The following is an 18,444-nucleotide window of genomic DNA, read 5'->3' on the forward strand; positions in this document are numbered from 1 at the left end:
CTTCATAGGCAGCCTAATTCATGTTGACTATCAACCACAGACAAAAGGGTAACATGTACTGCTCACGGTGTTCAATCTATATAAAGCTGTTCAGGGAAAGCCACGTACCTCTAAATACTCCAGACCTGTTACATAACAAATGCCCTATTATGGACAGTCTTTACCTGTATCAAACCCGTCACAGTCATTGAACCTACATTGAGAAATTAGGAGGATATGAGTTGAAAAGTTGGTGCTGTACACAGTGTTTAGTCTATGGAGAGAGTTTAATCTGCATCACACTGTTTGCATACAGTGAAACTCTCATGTTATGTTATGTTAACAGGGGTTTTATAAAGCGCACAGCTACTCTACTCAGTGCCCCGGCGCTGAGTGAGTGAAGACTAACATAAAAGGGAGGGGTAATATGCAGGAAAACATAGTGGTCAGTTATTGCTGAAACAACCATGTCTTAAGGGCTTTTCTAAAGGGAAGCAGATCCTGAAGTAGTCTCAGAGCAAGTAGTAGGTTATTCCAAAGTTTAGCCACTTGAAGCTGAAAGGAGTGTCCTCCTATTCAGGAGTGCTTCATCACCGGAGTGCAGACTAACGTCAAGGAGGCAGAACGAAGATAGTGGTGAGGATGGTAAAATTGAACTCTCTTCCTCAGATAGGGGGCTCCAGAGCCATGTAAGGCCTTGAAAGCCAACACAAGGGCCTTAAACTGTATCCGCTTACGAATAGGTAGCCAGTGGAGAGATTTCAGATGAACAGATACCCGAGTCCTAGGACCAAGAGATAGAATAGCCCTGGCCGCAGTATTTTGCACTACCTGAAGGCGGGTAAGCAGATACTCTGGGAGGCCAAGATATAGAATCTTCACATTGTCCAGCCTAGAGCCAATCAGGGCCTGGACCACAGTTTTCCTGTGTGAGATTAGAAGTAGTGGCAGAAATTGTTTAAGCATTTTCAAAAAGCCTAAGCACTGACCAGCCACAGTCTGAACCTGTAGCTTCATGCTCAGGGAATTGTCCAGCTTTACACCTAAGTATTTTACGGACAACACCACGTTGGCCGGAGGGTGCATATCCCGAGGCCACCAGCTCTGCCACAGGTTGTTAGATGGGCAGCCAAAGAAAATGATTTCCAACTTGTCGGAATTACATTTGAGTTGATTCTGTTGGAGCCAGGAAAACACTGCTGACAGACAGGTCTTAATAGCTTCCCCCTTAAACTCGTCAGCATACAACACTATTTTAGCTCCATGCGACTCAGCAAGACTAGCCAGAGGAGGCATGTACAGATTAAATAACGTAGGTCTGAGAATCAAGCTCTGAGGTACTCCCACCTCCTAAGGGGGGATTAGTGCTGAACCAGACAGTTTGTTGGCGCCCCGACAAAAAAGAGGCAAACCATTTGAGTACTGTCCTTCCAAAGCCAGACTCCTGGAGTCTCATTAGGAGTCGGTTATGGGGGGACGGTATCAAAGGCTGCCAAAAGATCTAATAGTATCAGCATAGCCTTGCCGCCCCTGTCCAAAACGTCCTTGATAGACTCCGAAATTTCCAGGAGTGCCGTTTCGGTACTGAAATTTGGGTGAAACCCAGATTGACTTTGGTGCAAAATGTTGTTTGTCTCTAGAAAAGCAGAGGTGACTGAGTGAACATATTTTTCCAATACTTTGTAAAAGGAAGGCAGGAGGGATATGAGCCTATAATTAGCAGGGGTCTCAGGATCCATGTTAGGTTTTTTCAGGAGGGGAAGTATGTGTACTTCCTTCCACTTGCCAGGGACAAACCCCTGCTGCAAGGAGGTATTCAATATCTGATTGACATAGGGATTAATGGGCGTAGCTATTGCTGCCAAAATAGACGTAGGACAGGGATCAGATGGAGCACCAGATTTCAGATTCTTCAGGATGCCTAATGAGGTTACCAGCGGATGAGGAGGGAACTCCGTAAAGAGAGGCACAACGGGCCGAGGGTAAGGATGGGAGGGGACCCTGTCCACATTGTTAGCCCAAAGGGCAAAAGGAAATGTATCCTGGATCTTTCAGATTTTTTCAGCAAAAAAAGCGGCCATCTGATCCACCCAAAGTGCTGAGGGGGAGAATGTCCTAGTTACTGCCTTGGGGAATGAGAACTCCTTTACTATTTTAAAAATCTCTTTATTGGTATTCCCAGCTGCCTCTATTCTTGATGAAAAGAAAACATTTTTCTCCTTGAGAATAAGTTTGTGGTGCGACCTAAGTGCTTGTTTATACACAGTTTTCTCCCTAATCTGGAAGTTTTTCCGCCATGCTCTCTCGAGTCTTTTACAAATACTCCTACTTTCTTTAAGAGCAGGAGTAAACCAGGGAGCAGAGACTCGTGAGGTATGGGCAGGATGGGAAGAGGGAGGGGCGAGCTCTGCTGCAAGGAGCAGTAGCCAATTGTCCAGGGCAGTCGCATCGTATTCCACATTACCACTTAAAACAAGTGGGTGGGAATCAAGAGCCCCCATCACCGCTTCAGGTGTGATACAGTGATAAGGTCTAAAACTACCCATAAGGGGCTTGCCCTGGGTGTTAAAGGGCGCGGTCTCTCGATGAAATCATGAGAAATTCACCACAGGGTTGGCAACAGGGCCTGGCTTACAACCAGGCCCTGCATCCAACTCTCCACAGTCAGCCACCCAGAGGCAGCCAACCCAACGCTGCACACAGCCTTTCATCATGTGTGATGTAGGGTTACCCACAAAGCCTGTTTTGCAGCCAGGTCCTCTTGCCAACTACTCACAGACAGCCAACCCAAGCTATGCACTGTCTTTCACCATGCCCAGGGGGGGTTAGCCACAGGGCTTGGCCTACCACCACGTCCTGTAGCCAAACCTGAGCAGGCTACCAACCCCACACCATGCACAGCCTTAGGTGTGCGCAGCATAGTCTTGGTCTTTGGGCCCCAGGAAACCCATCTCTGTGGGGCCAAAACATATATGCTAAGGGGAGGGGGGCTTTGGCTCTGGGAACCCCATCTCCTATGGCCAGGGGGAGAGGGGGCTGTGTGGACCCCTTCTCAAGTCTTAAAAGTCCCCAGGGACCGTATCCTCTGGGGCCAAATACAATTATGTGAGAAGGGCATGCAGCCCCCCCTCCCTGAGCCTCAATAGGCCCCACGGACCACATCTCTTGGGGTTAAATACAAATAAAAAAAGTGGCTCCCAAGCCTTCTTGGGACCCCATCCCCGGGGCCAAAACCTAAGGGGAGGGTGGGTGTGTGCCCAACCTCCCTGAGTCTTCATCATCTGGGGCCCTTTTTTGTTTAAAAAGAGAGGGGTGCTGCATGGCCCCTCTCTCTAAACCTTGTCAGGCCCAGGGGAGTCCATCCCCTGGGGCCAAAGCAAATCAAAAAGGGGAGGGGGTGTGCAGCCCCCTCCACAAGCGTTCTTGGGGCTCGAGGACCCCATCCTCTGGGCCCAACCCAAATTTAATGAAAAAGGGAGGGAACATGCAGCCCCCATCCCGAGCCTTATGAAGGAATGGGAAACCCAGTCCCAGGGGCTCCATTAATTATATGTGGGTGCCTCAGTGCCCACCCTGGGCACCCATGAACCACCACATTGAGGCTGCAATGGAGATCCAGGGCCCCCGGCTCTAGCTGGCTCCGCGCATGGCACGTGAGCCGGCATTGCTGCAGCCCGGAGGGAGCAACTGTGTATGCTGCTCCCTCCCGGTGGGAGCAATATGGTGTTCTGGATCACTACCCGTGCAGGCAGGGAAAAACAATGCATGTCTGCTCCCAGCGGTGGAAGCAATTTTAAATCTCTTGCCCGCTGGGAACAGACTTAGGGCCATATTATCAAGAACGGCAATAACATTATCGCCATTTTAGCGGCAGGAAACTGCAGCTAAAGTGGCGATAAGGGGCTTGATAATATGCCCTAGAGAATTCCAATAGAAGCCCAGGTTTGATGTCCTTCACACCAGAACCTGAGCTTCTATTGGAATTCTCTAGGGAATATTATCAAGCCCCTAATCGCCGCTTTAGCTGCAGTTTTCTGCCGCTAAAACTGCGATAATGTTATCGCCGTTCTTGATAATATGGCACTCAGTGTTTGCTCCTGTTTGGCGGGAGATTTGAAAATGATTCCACCAGTTGGAGCAAACACATGTTTCCCTGCCTGCGCCGTTGGGGTAAGGGAAATTACAGTGTCCCGGGAGTGGGTTCCCCGGGACACAGTAAGTGAGCTGGCCCTGAGGAATGGGTTTCCCAGGGTCATTAAAGGCTCAGGGAAGGGGAGCCACGCGCCCCCCTTTTATTAAAGTAATCAGCTCTGGGGGATGCGAAGGCTTGAGAGGGGGCCATGCATCCCCCTCCCTTATTTTGGACATATTGGCGCTGAGGGTGGGCTCCCCAGGACCTGTTATGGCTAGGGGAGAGGAACAGTGTGCCCCCCCTCTATTAATTAAGAAATGCGGCCCCAAGGGATGAGGTCCATGTTGCCTTTGAAGGTTCGTGGATGGGGGCCTTGCAGCACCATCCCCTTTTTTGGACATTTATGACCCCAGGGGTGGGCTCCCCAGGGCCTATAATGGCTCAGGGAGGGGTGCCAAATTGCCCCCCCCCCTTAATTAAAGAATGCATCCCCAGGCCACCCTTGTTTCCATGATCCCCCAGGAGTCCTGTGGGATTGTGGCAAAAATTGCTCGTTTGTTTTATATTTTGGCACCAGAGGGGTCCCTCTAGGTCCCCCTCTAGCGTCCTAGGGGGCAAGGTATCCCTATCCTGCCCCCTTTCTTTTTTAAGTTCAGGACAGGGACTAAGTTCTCAAGTCCAGTAAAGACTGCCAGCAACAATTCTCTCAGCCAGTCAGAACGCTTGCTCCCGCAGTAGTCTGACTTCTGTAGGAGCAAGATGGCCCTAGGGGAAAAAGCTCCCTTGGCCAATTAGAATGCTCTATTTTTAAACTGGCACTCCTGCAAGACTCTCGCAAGAATGTCGCGGAGCCAGCTGTCCATATATGCAACTGTTTTTAAATTTTAATTTCTCAAAAACTACTAGATGGATTTACCTTCCTGATACTTTTGGAGTAATTCTGTTCAGCAGCTTTTGCAGTAGTGCTTCTTAAAGAAGTCTATGGAAAATACTTATGGATTTGTGCATTGGGACCCCCTTTTTTTCTCTGCCCCGCTTGATGGAACTTTGCACAAACTAGGCAAAAAGGAACACTTAAGTTTTGTGGAGATTTTTCAATCCGTGTCAAAAAACACATTTCCTATGAAAATACTACTCCAACTCTTTTTTTATGCAACATTAGGTAAAGTTTGGGAGTACAGAGGGGTAAAATGTACTAGCCCCACACCAATCTGTTCAACAGTAGGGAAAGTGTTGAACCTTTAAGGGGTTACATTTACTATTCTCACTCCAAGCAGGGCAACAGTAGAGGAAAGCATTGGATTTCGGAAGGGTAAAATGTACTATTCCCACTTCAGTCAGCGCAGCAGTATGGAAAGTGTAGGACTTTGGGGGGGTAACATTTACTATTCCCACCCTACTTGGTGCAACAGCACTGAAAGCATTGGATTTCAGAGCAATGAAATAATAGTTCTCACTCCAACAGGGCACAATGAGGGAAACCATTGGATTTCAGAGGGGTAAAATGTACTAATCTCACTCCAGTCTTACAACAGTAGGGAAAGTGTTGGACTTTTAGAGGGGTAGAATTTGCTATTCCCTGTCCAGTCTGTGCAACAGCAGGGAAAGCGTTGGATTTAGGAGGGGTGAAATTTACTATTCCCACTCCAGTCAGCCCAACAGTAGGGAATGTGGTGGACTTTTGAGGGGTAAAATTTACTATTCCCGCTCCAGTCTCTGCAACAGTGGGGAAAGCATTGGATTTCAGAGGGAAGAAATTTACTTTTCTCACTCCAAACAGTGCAACTGTAGGGAAAATGTTGGACTATGAAGAGGTAACATTTACTATTCCCTCTCCAGGCCGTGGAATAGTGGGGTTAGTGTCAGTTTACTGAGGGGTTAAATTTACTTTTCACACTCCAAACAGTGCAACAGAGGGAAAATGTTGAACTGCAAAGTTGATTTTACTTTTCATACCGCAGTCTAAGCAAGAGTAGACAAAATACTTCACTTCATACATATTACATATATGAGTAACCCTATAAATGTAGAAAAAGGATCAAACTGTTAAAAAAATATTAGTTAACGTGAAAACAATATGTGTAAGTATTAAAAAAAAGTAAACAATTATTACATTTACATAATTACCATTTAATAAAAAAAGTATTATCAATTAATAAGTCATTGTTATTCATTTAATAATGTATTAACTTCCCACCCTATACCCTCACAAATCTAGCAGCCAGTACCAAAAATCTAACTAACAAATAACTATTCCCTAACTTACATATATAAAATAAATTAACAATGTATAATTATTGTTAATGCTTACTTAATTAACTTACAACCCTAGCAGCCCACAACTAAAATATAAGTAAAATAAAAAAGTATTCCATAATTTACATTAAAAACTAAATAATTAATTAACTATTAGTAATTGAATATTGATAAACTTCCCATCCTATACCCCAACAAACCTAACAGCCCACAAAAAACATATAACAAAAGAACATCAGAATTACATACTAAAAAATAATCATATAATTAAATAACTTTTTTAAATGTTTAAATTATTTAATACCTAATTAACTTCCCACCCTATCCTCCTGCAAACCCAACAACCTGCTAAAACAACATAAATTAGTATTCAAATTAATGAAATGTTTTGAATCACTTATAATTACAATTAATAGCACATATATAAACGATAGTAACTCATAAAATTAATATATCAACTAAAACAAATTAAAATAATTAAAAAACAAAATTTGTAACCACTGTATTATTGAAAACAATATTAAAAACATCAATAATATTTAAACCATATTACCTCAAAAAACAATATTCTTGTCAACCATATTTGTGCATCACAATATTTGTGTGTCATGAAATTTTTATTTACAATATTTCTGTCTCCTGGTATTTTTAAAGAAATATTTTGTCCAAACACCCGCTTTCTTCCATCCACTAGCAACAGTTGCAAATGAAAACCGATGTAAAGGATAAAAGAAAAAGCAGGTGCAACAATATTAAGAGTCCCAAATGGAGAAACTTCATCTGGGGTTAACTTCTTTAAGGAAGTAAATAAGGAGTAAACCTTATTCTTTCCTTAATTATTGTGAGAGCTGATAAAGGAGAGATGTAAAAGGCAAAGACTTGTAATTATCTGCATAAGACAGGATAAACCAGAAGCTAAGCAATACAATCATGAGTGTCCTTGATCTCTTGATCTTCTCCTGAAAATATTTTGGCAAAGAATTTAGGAAGTGTAATAGTCATTCTGATACAGGACAGATTGGTGAGACTGTACACTGCTTGGAATAAAGCCATTGAGCTATTGGAAGCCAGAGAAATAGAATTTGAAATAAAAGAAATCTCAATAGCATTAAGACACAATTTATAATGACTGAGTTGTTTACATTTAGTTGATACTTTCAAAGTTTGGTGTATGTGTACTTACAATTTGTATTTTGCTAAATGCAAAATTTAATATATTTAATATTTAGCATGCAAAGGTGCAGGGGTTGCAGCTCTGTTTTTGTTTCCCTAACGTCAGCTGGATATGACTAAACTACCTCCAACTTGTCCTAATCTCTAAAGAACGGTTCTTTGCTGTTTATCAGACCTTTCATGCTGGTAGGTGCGAGGCATAAGGAGCAAAGTTTGGTGGAGCATGAACCCCATCATGCCTCTGTGGTGCTTTTGCCCCACCAAACTTGCTGTTCCCCCACTCTATTTCAAATAGTCAGAAGGGTGATGTGCACTCCACTCGAGCCTCTGGCAACTCTCCTGTTGTAACCGCTGACCTGGTGGCCTATCTGCCAAGGGCTGCCAAGTTACAAGGATGGTAATCCCACCCTAATCAGGACGGGGGGTGTAATCACTTATTTTCCCTGCCCAAGCATAGTCGATACAAACAAGGTAAATATACTAAGGCTTGCCATGCTGGGAGAAATCTCCCTGTACATCAGCCTACTGTGCTTATATTAAAAATCTCCAGCTTTGAGAGTTTGTTTTCTCTATAGGAAAATGTTTGCTGAGTGAGTGCTTTAAATATAGTGCATGCATGAAAGTATACAAGGGGATGTGCTAAACGAGTTCAGGGGCTGTTGTAAGGTGGGGTTGTGGGGAGCCATGTGGACAGTAAAGGAAGGATGGGAGAATGTTGGTTGGATGGGCAGAGCATGTACTCCTCCCTTGTGCCTTGTCTGAGGTTTGGGCAGGGGTCATGAAAGAGGTCCGGACTACAATGCAGCCTTTTCACAGATTTGGATTAGTTTTGTGAATTTTTGTAGATGATTTATATAAAATCTTTGCTGCACATGTTTGCTGTGCTTGTAGCAGGCAGAAAACTTGCCTTTGTCTTCTTCATATCTTAGGTCACTTGCTACGCTGCTGTTTTGTCAAACTAATGTGTGTGTGTATGCTTACTCGTCTGTGTGTGTTTGGCTATATTTGACCCACACTATAAGGACTGAACCCCGACAAATCCAGACAAACAGCATCTCTGTGAGGAGCAGTGCGCTATGGGGACTGGTCCCTATAGTGTGTCTAGGTACTTTTTATTGAGTGTATAAAAAAACTAATAGCTATATTTGCTTTGGTTTGCTTTTTACCTGCCCCAGTATCAAGAAAAGACACTGTATTAATGTCAATGACTGGCCCACGTATATATGTTATGCCTATGCACTGCTGCGCAGAGATGTGCTTCAAAATTAGTGTCTAGATTATGGCACTTATTCTACAGTGTGTATGCTGTTATTATGCCATTGTGAGGTACACCTACTGACCAAGGCAGAGGATTTAAGAAAGTTCATGTATGAAATTACCGGATGTTATGTTATGTTATGTTATGTTAAGTTGATTTATTATGCGCACAGCTACTCCAGCGAAGGAGCGTCCCGGCGCGTCATGTCCCTGAACTATGTCCTCACACAGGACTGTGATACACATCCTGTGCAGGTTAAAGTCAAAATCCCGTGTATACTGCCAGAGGGAGTAGATATCACAAATGTAGGGAAGAAAACGTTCGGTTCTCCATCTATTTATCACAATCAAAAACCCTCTCGGGAATCCTCGTCTATCGCCCTCCAGGACAGTATAGCCTTTTTTGCAAATCCCTGATGGAAACCATCTCCTCTCTCGCCTGTCTGTCACCTAATTTTATGGTCTTAGGAGATTTAAATCTCCACTTTGACGACTCTTCAAACAAAATAACGGCAGACCTAGCTGCCCGTAATATTAATTTAAAAGGCAGTCAGCCCACCCACTCTAAGGGCCATTTGCTGGACCCCATATTCACTAACCTCCCCAGCCTAGTAGTGAATGAACCCCTCCCTATTCCTTGGTCAGACCATCACTTGATCTCTTTTAAACTTCAATTTACTAGCGAAGCGCCGGATAGATCCCCCCCCCCAAGCACTAGCCCGCCCTTGGCAAAAACTGGACACGGCAGTATGGATCCACGAATAAGCCTCTACTACACCTGAGCTCGACCCAGATCGACCCAGATCCCTCCCTAGCAGATGTCCAACTCCGCTCCTGGATTGAACAATCCCTCGAAGTAGTCCTCCCCGTCAAACCTCTCCCCAGTAAAAAGGGAACCTTCAACCTGGTTCACCCCGGAACTACACGAACTCAGAAAAAGGTGTAAAAAGCTTGAGCGCCTCTGGAGAAAGGACTGGGCTAACGAAAGCAAAATTGAATACAGGTCTGCCGTGAAGGATTACAAAACTTGCATAAAAAAACACCCAGGCAACTTTTTTCGAGGGAAAAATATTAGCTGCAGCTAACTCCGCCAGAGAAACCTATCGCATCGTCCGTCTTCTGACGAAAACTCCGGAACCACTGCCCATACCAGACCCATCTGGCACTGGATGCAACCAGCCCGCTGAGTTTTTTTCAACAAAAATCAACAACATTTTAAAAACCCTCCCCACCCACAACATCCCCTTACACCCCCCGACTCCTCTCACCTGCCCGGAGGCCCCATGTTTCGAAGCATTCTCCCAGGTGTCCACAGAATCGTTCTTGACCATCCTTCATACAGTGAAGAGTGGAGCTCCCACAGACCCGGCCCCCATGAGCAAATTGAAATTGGTTGCTTCCACGATTTCCTCCCCCTTCACCAATCTCATTAATGCATCTTTTGCACAAGGCACCGTCCCAACCAACTGGAAAAACGCCACAGTCCGCGCGCTTCTCAAAAAGCCCCACCTCAATCCTGCTGACCTGTCTAACTTTAGACCTATCTCACTCCTCCCGGCCATCAGCAAAGTGGCCGAGAAAATTGCCAATCAGCAATTAACCCTCTTCTTAGAATCCAACAACCTTCTTCGCCAATCCCAGACAGGGTACGGACACCCCACTCCTAGCCGTGGTCGAAGAGGCAAGATTCATCCTAGATGCGGGAGGATCAGTGGCAGTGATCCTCCTGGACTTGAGCGCCGCCTTCGACACGGTGGATCATGCCGTCCTTATCCACCGTCTTAGCATGGCAGGAATCTCCGGTACCGCCCTGTCTTGGATCAAATCCTTCATAGAAGGCAGAACCTTCCAGGTGACCGACGGCTCAGTTAACTCCAGAGCTCTCCCCCTCCAGTGTGGGGTCCCCCAGGGCTCCTCCCTGAGCCCCACACTCTTTAACGTATACATGTCTCCCCTCGAAGACATCGTAACCCCATTCGGCATAAAAACTGTTATGTACGCCGACGATACCCAGCTGGTCGTCTCTCTTAACCAGTCGACCAAATGTCTGGACAAATTGTCATATTGCCTCCAGAATATATCCCAATGGATGTGCGACTCTCGTTTGAAACTAAACGGAGAGAAATCTGAGATCCTTCTGCTGGGGGACCCACGCAGACTCCCCCCATTCCTCTCTTGGCCACCCTGCACGGGAGCACCCCCCTCCCCTAAGACCGAAGTCAAGAGCCTGGGTATCTGGTTGGACCAGGACCTCAACTTTAAAGTCCAGGCCAGAAAAACAGCCGGCACGTGCTTTGGCCTCATTCAGATAGCTGGAAAAATCCTCCATCTAATCCCCTTTCAATCCAGGAAACTGTTAATACAGGGGCTAGTTAACTCTAGACTGGACTACGGAAATGCCCTATATTTAGGTGCTCCCTCATCAGTCATCATCAGACTGCAATGTGCCCAAAACGCCGCGGCCAGACTCCTGACCGGGACCAAATCTAGATGCTCTGCCAAACCGGCCCTCGGATCACTACACTGGCTCCCGATCAAGGAAAGGATCACCTTTAAAACCCTCTGCATCTCACACAAAATACTTCAAGGCAGAGGCCCTCCCATTCTGAGATCTCTCGTCAAACCACATCACTCCAACAGACAGCTCAGATCAGACTCCCTTTCCTTGGCCAGTGTCCCCAGAATAAGAAAGGCTCGCTCAGGGGGGCGACTGTTCTCATATAATGCTCCAAAGCTGTGGAATTCCCTCCCACTCCCCATCCGAAGAGAACACAAACTACTGGCCTACCGTAGGCAATTAAAGACCTGGCTCTTCTCATAAAACCCTCCATACAGCTCCCCCTCTCTGAATGCTACAGGTTGACCGACAGCGCTGGGACGTCCCAGGGTAGCTACGCGCTTTACAAATCTGAAATCAAATCAAATCAAATCAAGCCAGCACTACAATTTAATGAATCCTAAAAACCTTTGGAATTACTTCCTTTCTAAGGTGCTCCTTTTTTCAGTACAGAGGTGAAGGGACAGAGGGAAATAAGCACTGAAGTAATGATATTCCAGTATGAACCCAGGTAAATATCTATCTAATCCAGTGCTGCAAGTTCATTGTTCATCTACCACACAAAGAACCTTTTTTTCAACTCGATGCTGTCACATTTGTCATTTACTAGGAGGCAGATAGAGATTACCTTTAATAATGGTCTTCAATTATGCCTCTCTGGTGTTGCGGCCATATCTCAGTTATTGTTCTTTTTTCATTTTGTTATAGGAAAGAAGACTCCAAGCAAAGCTGACCTACAACAGCTATCAAATAACATGGATGAATTCAACATCAGCAATGCCAGCCCTTCTGCATTTTTTCTGATGGGCATTCCTGGCCTTGAAGTTCTATATATTTGGATAGCAATTCCCTACTGCTCAGCTTATATCATTGCCTTGCTGGGAAATCTTGCGCTTCTATTGATTATTAAAATTGAGCCTAAACTTCATGAACCCATGTACCTATTCCTTTGTATGTTGTCCACCATCGACCTGGTTTTATCCGCTTCGACAATGCCCAAAATGCTGGACATCCTTTGGTTTGATTCCAGAGAAATTTCTTTTCATGGCTGCCTCACCCAGATGTTCTTTATCTATTCTTTTGCTATGATGGAATCATCTGTGCTTTTGGCCATGGCCTTTGACCGCTATGTTGCTATATGCAATCCACTGAGATACAAGAACATCCTGACCAATCTGGTCATTGTTAACATAGGACTAGCAGCTGCAGTCCGAGCTGTTGCTGTGGTGATTCCATTGCCAATTCTGTTGAGAAGAATGCCCTTCTGCAAGTCTGTTGTGATCCAGCATTCATACTGTGAACACATGGCTGTTCTGAAACTGGCGTGTGCTGATACAACTCTCAACAATATCTACGGCTTTGCTGCACTCTTGTTTATTGTTGGCTCAGACCTGATGTTTATTGTTATGTCTTATGTGCTGATACTTAAGGCAGTCTTTAGACTGACATCCATAGACACACGTCTGAAAGCGATTGGCACCTGCGCTTCACATATTGGTGCTATATTAGTTTTTTATATCCCAGTAGTTCTCACTTCTATCATACACAGGTTTGGCCATGATGTCCCACTTCATATTCATATATTGCTGGCCACCTGCTACCTGATGGGACCCCCAGTGCTAAACCCAATCATTTATGGTATCAAAACAAAACATATAAGGCAAAGGGTGGAGAAATTCTTCAACATAACTTAGAGGGTCATTACAATCGCCATTTACAGGCTGTTCAATCGCCATTTACAGGCTGGCGGAGATGTACTTTGGGGGCCCGTTGCAGGACCCCTTGTGCCGGAGGACTTCAGTTTTGCACTGGGGGGGCACCTATGGTACCCCCCTACATTTCCCTGCACAAGGTGGCAGGCACCGCGTGGTGCCTGTCACGTAGTGCAGGGAAATGCAAACAGTGCATTTTGAACATTGTGGCGGGTGCTGCAGCCGGCAGCACTCTCCGCAATGTTAGAGATACACTATGCGACCGCCACCGTAGCAGTCACATCGTAATCTCATGTGCAGGACCACCACCTTACTGGCAGTCGGTCCCCACCCCCACAACGATGGCCGATGGACTGAAGTCCATCCGCCATCGTAATGAGCCCCTTAGTCTGGATTGATGTGCCTATTTGACATATAAAACAAAGGTCATGCCAGGGAAGTCTTACTGGCCTTAAGCATGCAGAAGCATTGTTGCATTATAATAGCATCTTATATACCATGATGCACCTTTTTTTGAGAGGGGGAAGTGGTGAGCCAGTACCCTTACCACAAATGTTCTATAGGACAAAGCCAATGATGTGTCATCTTAGGGACAGCTACGACACATAATATAAAGAAAAATGGATTGAAGCGGTACGTATATGTCTTTTCTAATGGGGTTCAGCCAGCAATTGTTGACAAATAGCAGAAACAACATGACACTGCAAAATAGCTTCTTATTCTACACCTAATACTATAATAAAGGCTGTCCACATTTCCACATTTTTTTTGTCACATGCCTGGATAAAACCCCTTTCATGATGCTTGGCTGGCGAATTTAAGAAATTCTATTTCCTACAAATTTTTTGTTTCGGATTCACAATCTACACTTTGTAGTACAGTTTGTAATACTATAGCAATTTTGCAAAACGTAATACAAAGTGCTATTCACAGACTGCACTTTTGTAGTAACTTACACTTTTGCAGTGAGTCCCTAATTCCATTACTTTCAATAGGAGGGTATTGCAGTCCCAGTGGTTGACCAAGTGTAGTGCTGGACTTACTACAAAAGTGTAAGGGGCTGATTCACAGAACTAATTTGAGACAAAACCCTAAACGTACTACTTTTGATATTCACAAATGGCACTTTACATTTTTGGGATTCACAGAAATCACTTACAACTCCAGAGCCCGATTCAGAAAAGTAATCTGAGACAAAATCCTAACATTACGACTTTCGGTATTCACATAAGTCGTAAAGTTAGGATTTTTCTCAGTTTAGGAGTATTAAAGTTAAGAATCCTAACTTTAGTACTCCTGAATGCCTTCTGTGAATACCAAAAGTTGTAAAGTTAGGATTTTGTCTCAGATTACTTTTGTGAATCGGGCCCAGGAGTCGTAAGTGATTTCTGTGAATACCAAAAATCGTAAGTGCATTCTGTGAATACCAGAAGTAGTAAGTTTAGGATTTTGTCTCGGATTAGTTCTGTGAATTAGCCCCTCAGTTACTACAATAGTGCAGTTTGTGAAAACCAAAAAGTCGAAAACCTACTAAAAAGTGTAAAGTTACTCAAAAATTATGTATCCTTTGTGAATCAGGCCCTCAGTCTTTCCATTTTGGTCTCTCATAGAGACAGCCAAAACATTCTTCCAGCCTCTAGCCTATGAAATAATATATAATGCATTACTGTGCCATGCAAATTTTATGTTCGTTCAAAGGAAAGACATTTAGTATTTGGAGAGTCAGGCAGAATTTTGCATATCTGGAAGAAAGCAGTGCTAAGAAGTAAGGAGTTTCCAACCACCACCTGCACAATGCACACCTGCCCTCCAGGGAGCTGTTGTGTAGGGTGCGGTGAGGCACGAGGCTGGCAAATGCCCTTGAATACAGAACATAATTATAGTATTATTTATTTCTCTTGGAGCCCGGAGGTGGAATCTGGTGCCTGCTCTAGTGTTAATTACCATTGGGGCTATATTTACTTTACTACTGTTATATATTGACACACAGGTGTACGGGCAGGGACATCTTAAAGATTTATGAGGGCCTGGGTCAAACAAATTTTGGGATAACCCTATTCGGAACAGCTTTGAATTTATGATCACATTTCAGCTCTTTCATGCCCTCTTTGGTCAAGTCACTAACAGTGCACTGGCACACTTGTCCAAATTTTAACAGTGTATATATCCAACATTCAGGGATAGTGACATGTGTTGTCAATATTGCAACACAGCAGCACCTCAATAATATTACTGCAAGTAATCTCTGTGACACCTTCCCATTTCTCATATGTGAGGTTCTGCTTTGATCTAAAAGAAACTTTTTTTAATGAATGCTGCAAAATGTCTGTAATAGACTCTCACACATCACCAACATTAAAAATAATTAAAAGGAAACATAATTTCTAGCAATCTGCTCAAGAATTATTCAAGGTCATGAGGGCAAGACTCTGCAGAACTGAGCTGACACTATGGGGGGGGGCTAAAAGGCTAGAGCCCTGGTCCAGGGCCCACTTTGCCCATGCCATAAAATGTCTCTGCATAGGGGTGGTACAGTGCTAATTAATATGTCCAGACACAGGTACTTCATATCTGCCTTGAATCCCACCACTCGGGTTACGAGTCTATTCATTAATTCGACCCATGTGACTGCTGGGACCCCCCCTGTTGCTCTGCGAATGAGAGGACATTCCACCAATCAATCATTTGGTGCACACTACATTACAACTATGGATCCATTTGTCATAAATACAGCTGTGAGCTCGGTATCCCCAGAACAGTTTGCACAAATGGTCAGGTTTTGAATTTTTTATCCACATTTGAAATATAAATTTGGGCTAGATCTTTTCCTTATGCAATCTGAGGTAATGATGTATCCATCTCTCTCTGCTACGAATTTGGGCACTTACTGCAGCTCGGGCAAGGTCACCGAAAGTCTGTGGCCACAGGCCCTCACCACCTCCCAATCCTAGATCTCAACAGACCTCAACCAGGCTATCCAGAACTTCTCTGCCAAGGATCACCAACAGAGCTGACAGAGTTGCCGCACTGAAAACCTCTAAAATCCAACAAAACCTCCAAACATGCCAGGTAGTACACCCCTGAACTCAGGACCACCAAGAGCAACTGCCACCAGCTGGAGAATAAATGATGCACCGCTATGAACCCCGCTGACAGAGCAGCTCACAAAACAGCCCTCAGCAAATATCACTTGCACATCAATGAAGGCAAGAAAGCAGCCATTCCACACCTTCATGAACTCCGCGGCCAACCACACAAAGAAACTCTTCATATAGTGAACAAATTCTCCAACCCCACAGAGAACACCATCCACCCCTGCCAAAAACTCTGCGACACCCACAGCAAGTTCACCAACATCTACAACAATATCAACCTCCACCTGCCACCCTCAACCCCAACGACATCTACCAAACAGCGAACATCGGCCAAACATTACCACCTGGTCTCCACTTGCTGCCCTGACCACCTCAGCCATCATGTCTTCCATCCAATTCGGGGCAACCACTGACCTCTGCCCCGACCACCTCTAGAACCTCGCAACAAACCCAATCAGCATGCAACTCACCAGCATCCTCAACACCTCCATCTCCACAGAAACCTTACCGGAGAGACGGAAACATGCAGACGTCCGGCCCCTCCTAAAGAAAGCCTCCGCCAACCCCAGTAATCTCGAAAATTATCGTCCGATCTGCTTGCACCCCTACCCAGCCAAAGTACTCGAGAAAGCCATCAACCAGCAGCTCACAGAATTCTTGGAACAAAACCACCTACTAGACACCTCACAATCAGGATTCTGTGCCAACCACAGCACCGAGACCACGCTAATTGCTGCCACAGACGACATCAGAACACTTCTCGACCTTGGAGAAACTGTTCCCCTGATCCTCCTTGACCTCTCTGTGGCATGAACACCGTCTCCCAGAACACCCTCATCAACTGACTCTTCAACATAGGCATACTGCAAGACACTATCAAGTGGATTGTCTCCTTCCTTACAGGATGCACAGAGCATCCGATTGCATCCCTTCACCTCCGCCCCCCAAAAACATCATATGTGGCATACCACAAGGATCGTTCTTTAGCCCCACCCTGTTCAACATCTACATGACCCCCCAGCAGACGTCATCAGATTCCACAGACTCAACATATTCTTCTCTGCAGACAACACTCAACTGATCCTCTCGCTCACTGAGGACCCCCCCAATGCCAAAACAAATTTCTGAAATGCCATGACCAATGTAGACAAATGGATGAGTGACAATTACTTCCAACTCAACTCTGACAAAACTGAAGTACTGATCTTCGGGAAGAACACCTCCGCATGGGACCACTGCTGATGGCCTGCAGTAATTGGACTTACACCCACACCGACCAAACAGGTACGCAGCTTCAGCATCATCCTCAACAGCCAAATCACCATGAGGCAACAAGTTAATGCAGCCACCTCTTCCTGCTTCCATACACTTCGTATGCTCCGCAGAATCTTCAGATGGATTCCACCAATACAAAAAGACCGTCACTCAGGCCTGCGTCACCAGCCACCTCGACTATGGCAACACCCTATACGCTGGCATCTCCACCAAGCTCCTCAGAAAACTCCAGACCATACCGAACTCCACTGAGAGCATGGTTGAGCGTATTTAGAAATCAGGGTAGCAGTAACTTCTTCCCGGCCCTGAGGGTTGCAGGTCCAGTCTTTATAACATAATATTTTAATGAACCATAGTTTTGCTGAGACCTGTAGTGTAATCCGTATGTTTGAGAGACTGGGCTGAATGTTTTGCCAGGCAACACCTGAAAGGTTTGTGGCACCAGGGGTCTCTGACAGTCACGCTTGTTTGAGGGAAGGCAAAGTACCTTTCAATTGACTTCTAATTCACTGGGGCCCAGATTTACTAAATTATCATGCAGCACAATGCAGCAGCCTCAAATGCTGGGCTGCCTGAGGAGGGAGCAGGAGAGGGCCATATTTACAGAAACATAGCATTCTTCTCCCCTCTCCCTAGCGCCGGTGCAGAAATGTGCTGTTGTGGCCCACACACTCTCACCTTTGCATCATAGTGCCAGTATGAGTCTAGCACAGATTTTGAACTGGAAGGCTACCTTTCCACTACAAAATATAATGGTTAGACTAACTTTAAAAAATTCCTACCTTGTGTATGTGGGTTGTACAGTGCAGAATACATGCAAAGTCGGAAAGGAAAGGAGAATTAAAAGCATTTCTCTGTGATAGCGCCTGGTTGAAGTGGGTGCTATTTTTTGATACAAAACCCTGTCTACTTTTTTTAGTAAATAGAGTTTTGCGTCAAAATCCTTGGGTGGTTACATGGGAACACCCATAGAACACCCCCTTGGCGCTCAGTAATGCAAAGCACATG

At 45.0% G+C, this 18,444-nt stretch overlaps 1 protein-coding gene across 6 annotated transcripts in view; it reads left to right on the forward strand.

The window, feature by feature from the left end:
- Positions 1-13,144, forward strand: part of LOC146806147 (olfactory receptor 52K1-like) — a 73,806-nt gene extending 60,662 nt beyond the window's left edge. For all 6 annotated transcript variants that reach the window (XM_085620594.1, XM_085620593.1, XM_085620590.1 and 3 more), the window contains one exon: positions 12,063-13,144. In XM_085620594.1, coding sequence (XP_085476720.1) covers positions 12,110-13,048 — 939 coding nt within the window. In that variant the 5' untranslated portion in view covers positions 12,063-12,109 and the 3' untranslated portion in view covers positions 13,049-13,144. The remainder of the gene's footprint in view (positions 1-12,062) is intronic.
- The last annotated feature ends 5,300 nt before the right edge of the window (positions 13,145-18,444 follow it).

This window comes from Triturus cristatus, chromosome 8 (assembly GCF_964204655.1).
Source record: "Triturus cristatus chromosome 8, aTriCri1.1, whole genome shotgun sequence".
NCBI lineage: Eukaryota > Metazoa > Chordata > Amphibia > Caudata > Salamandridae > Triturus > Triturus cristatus.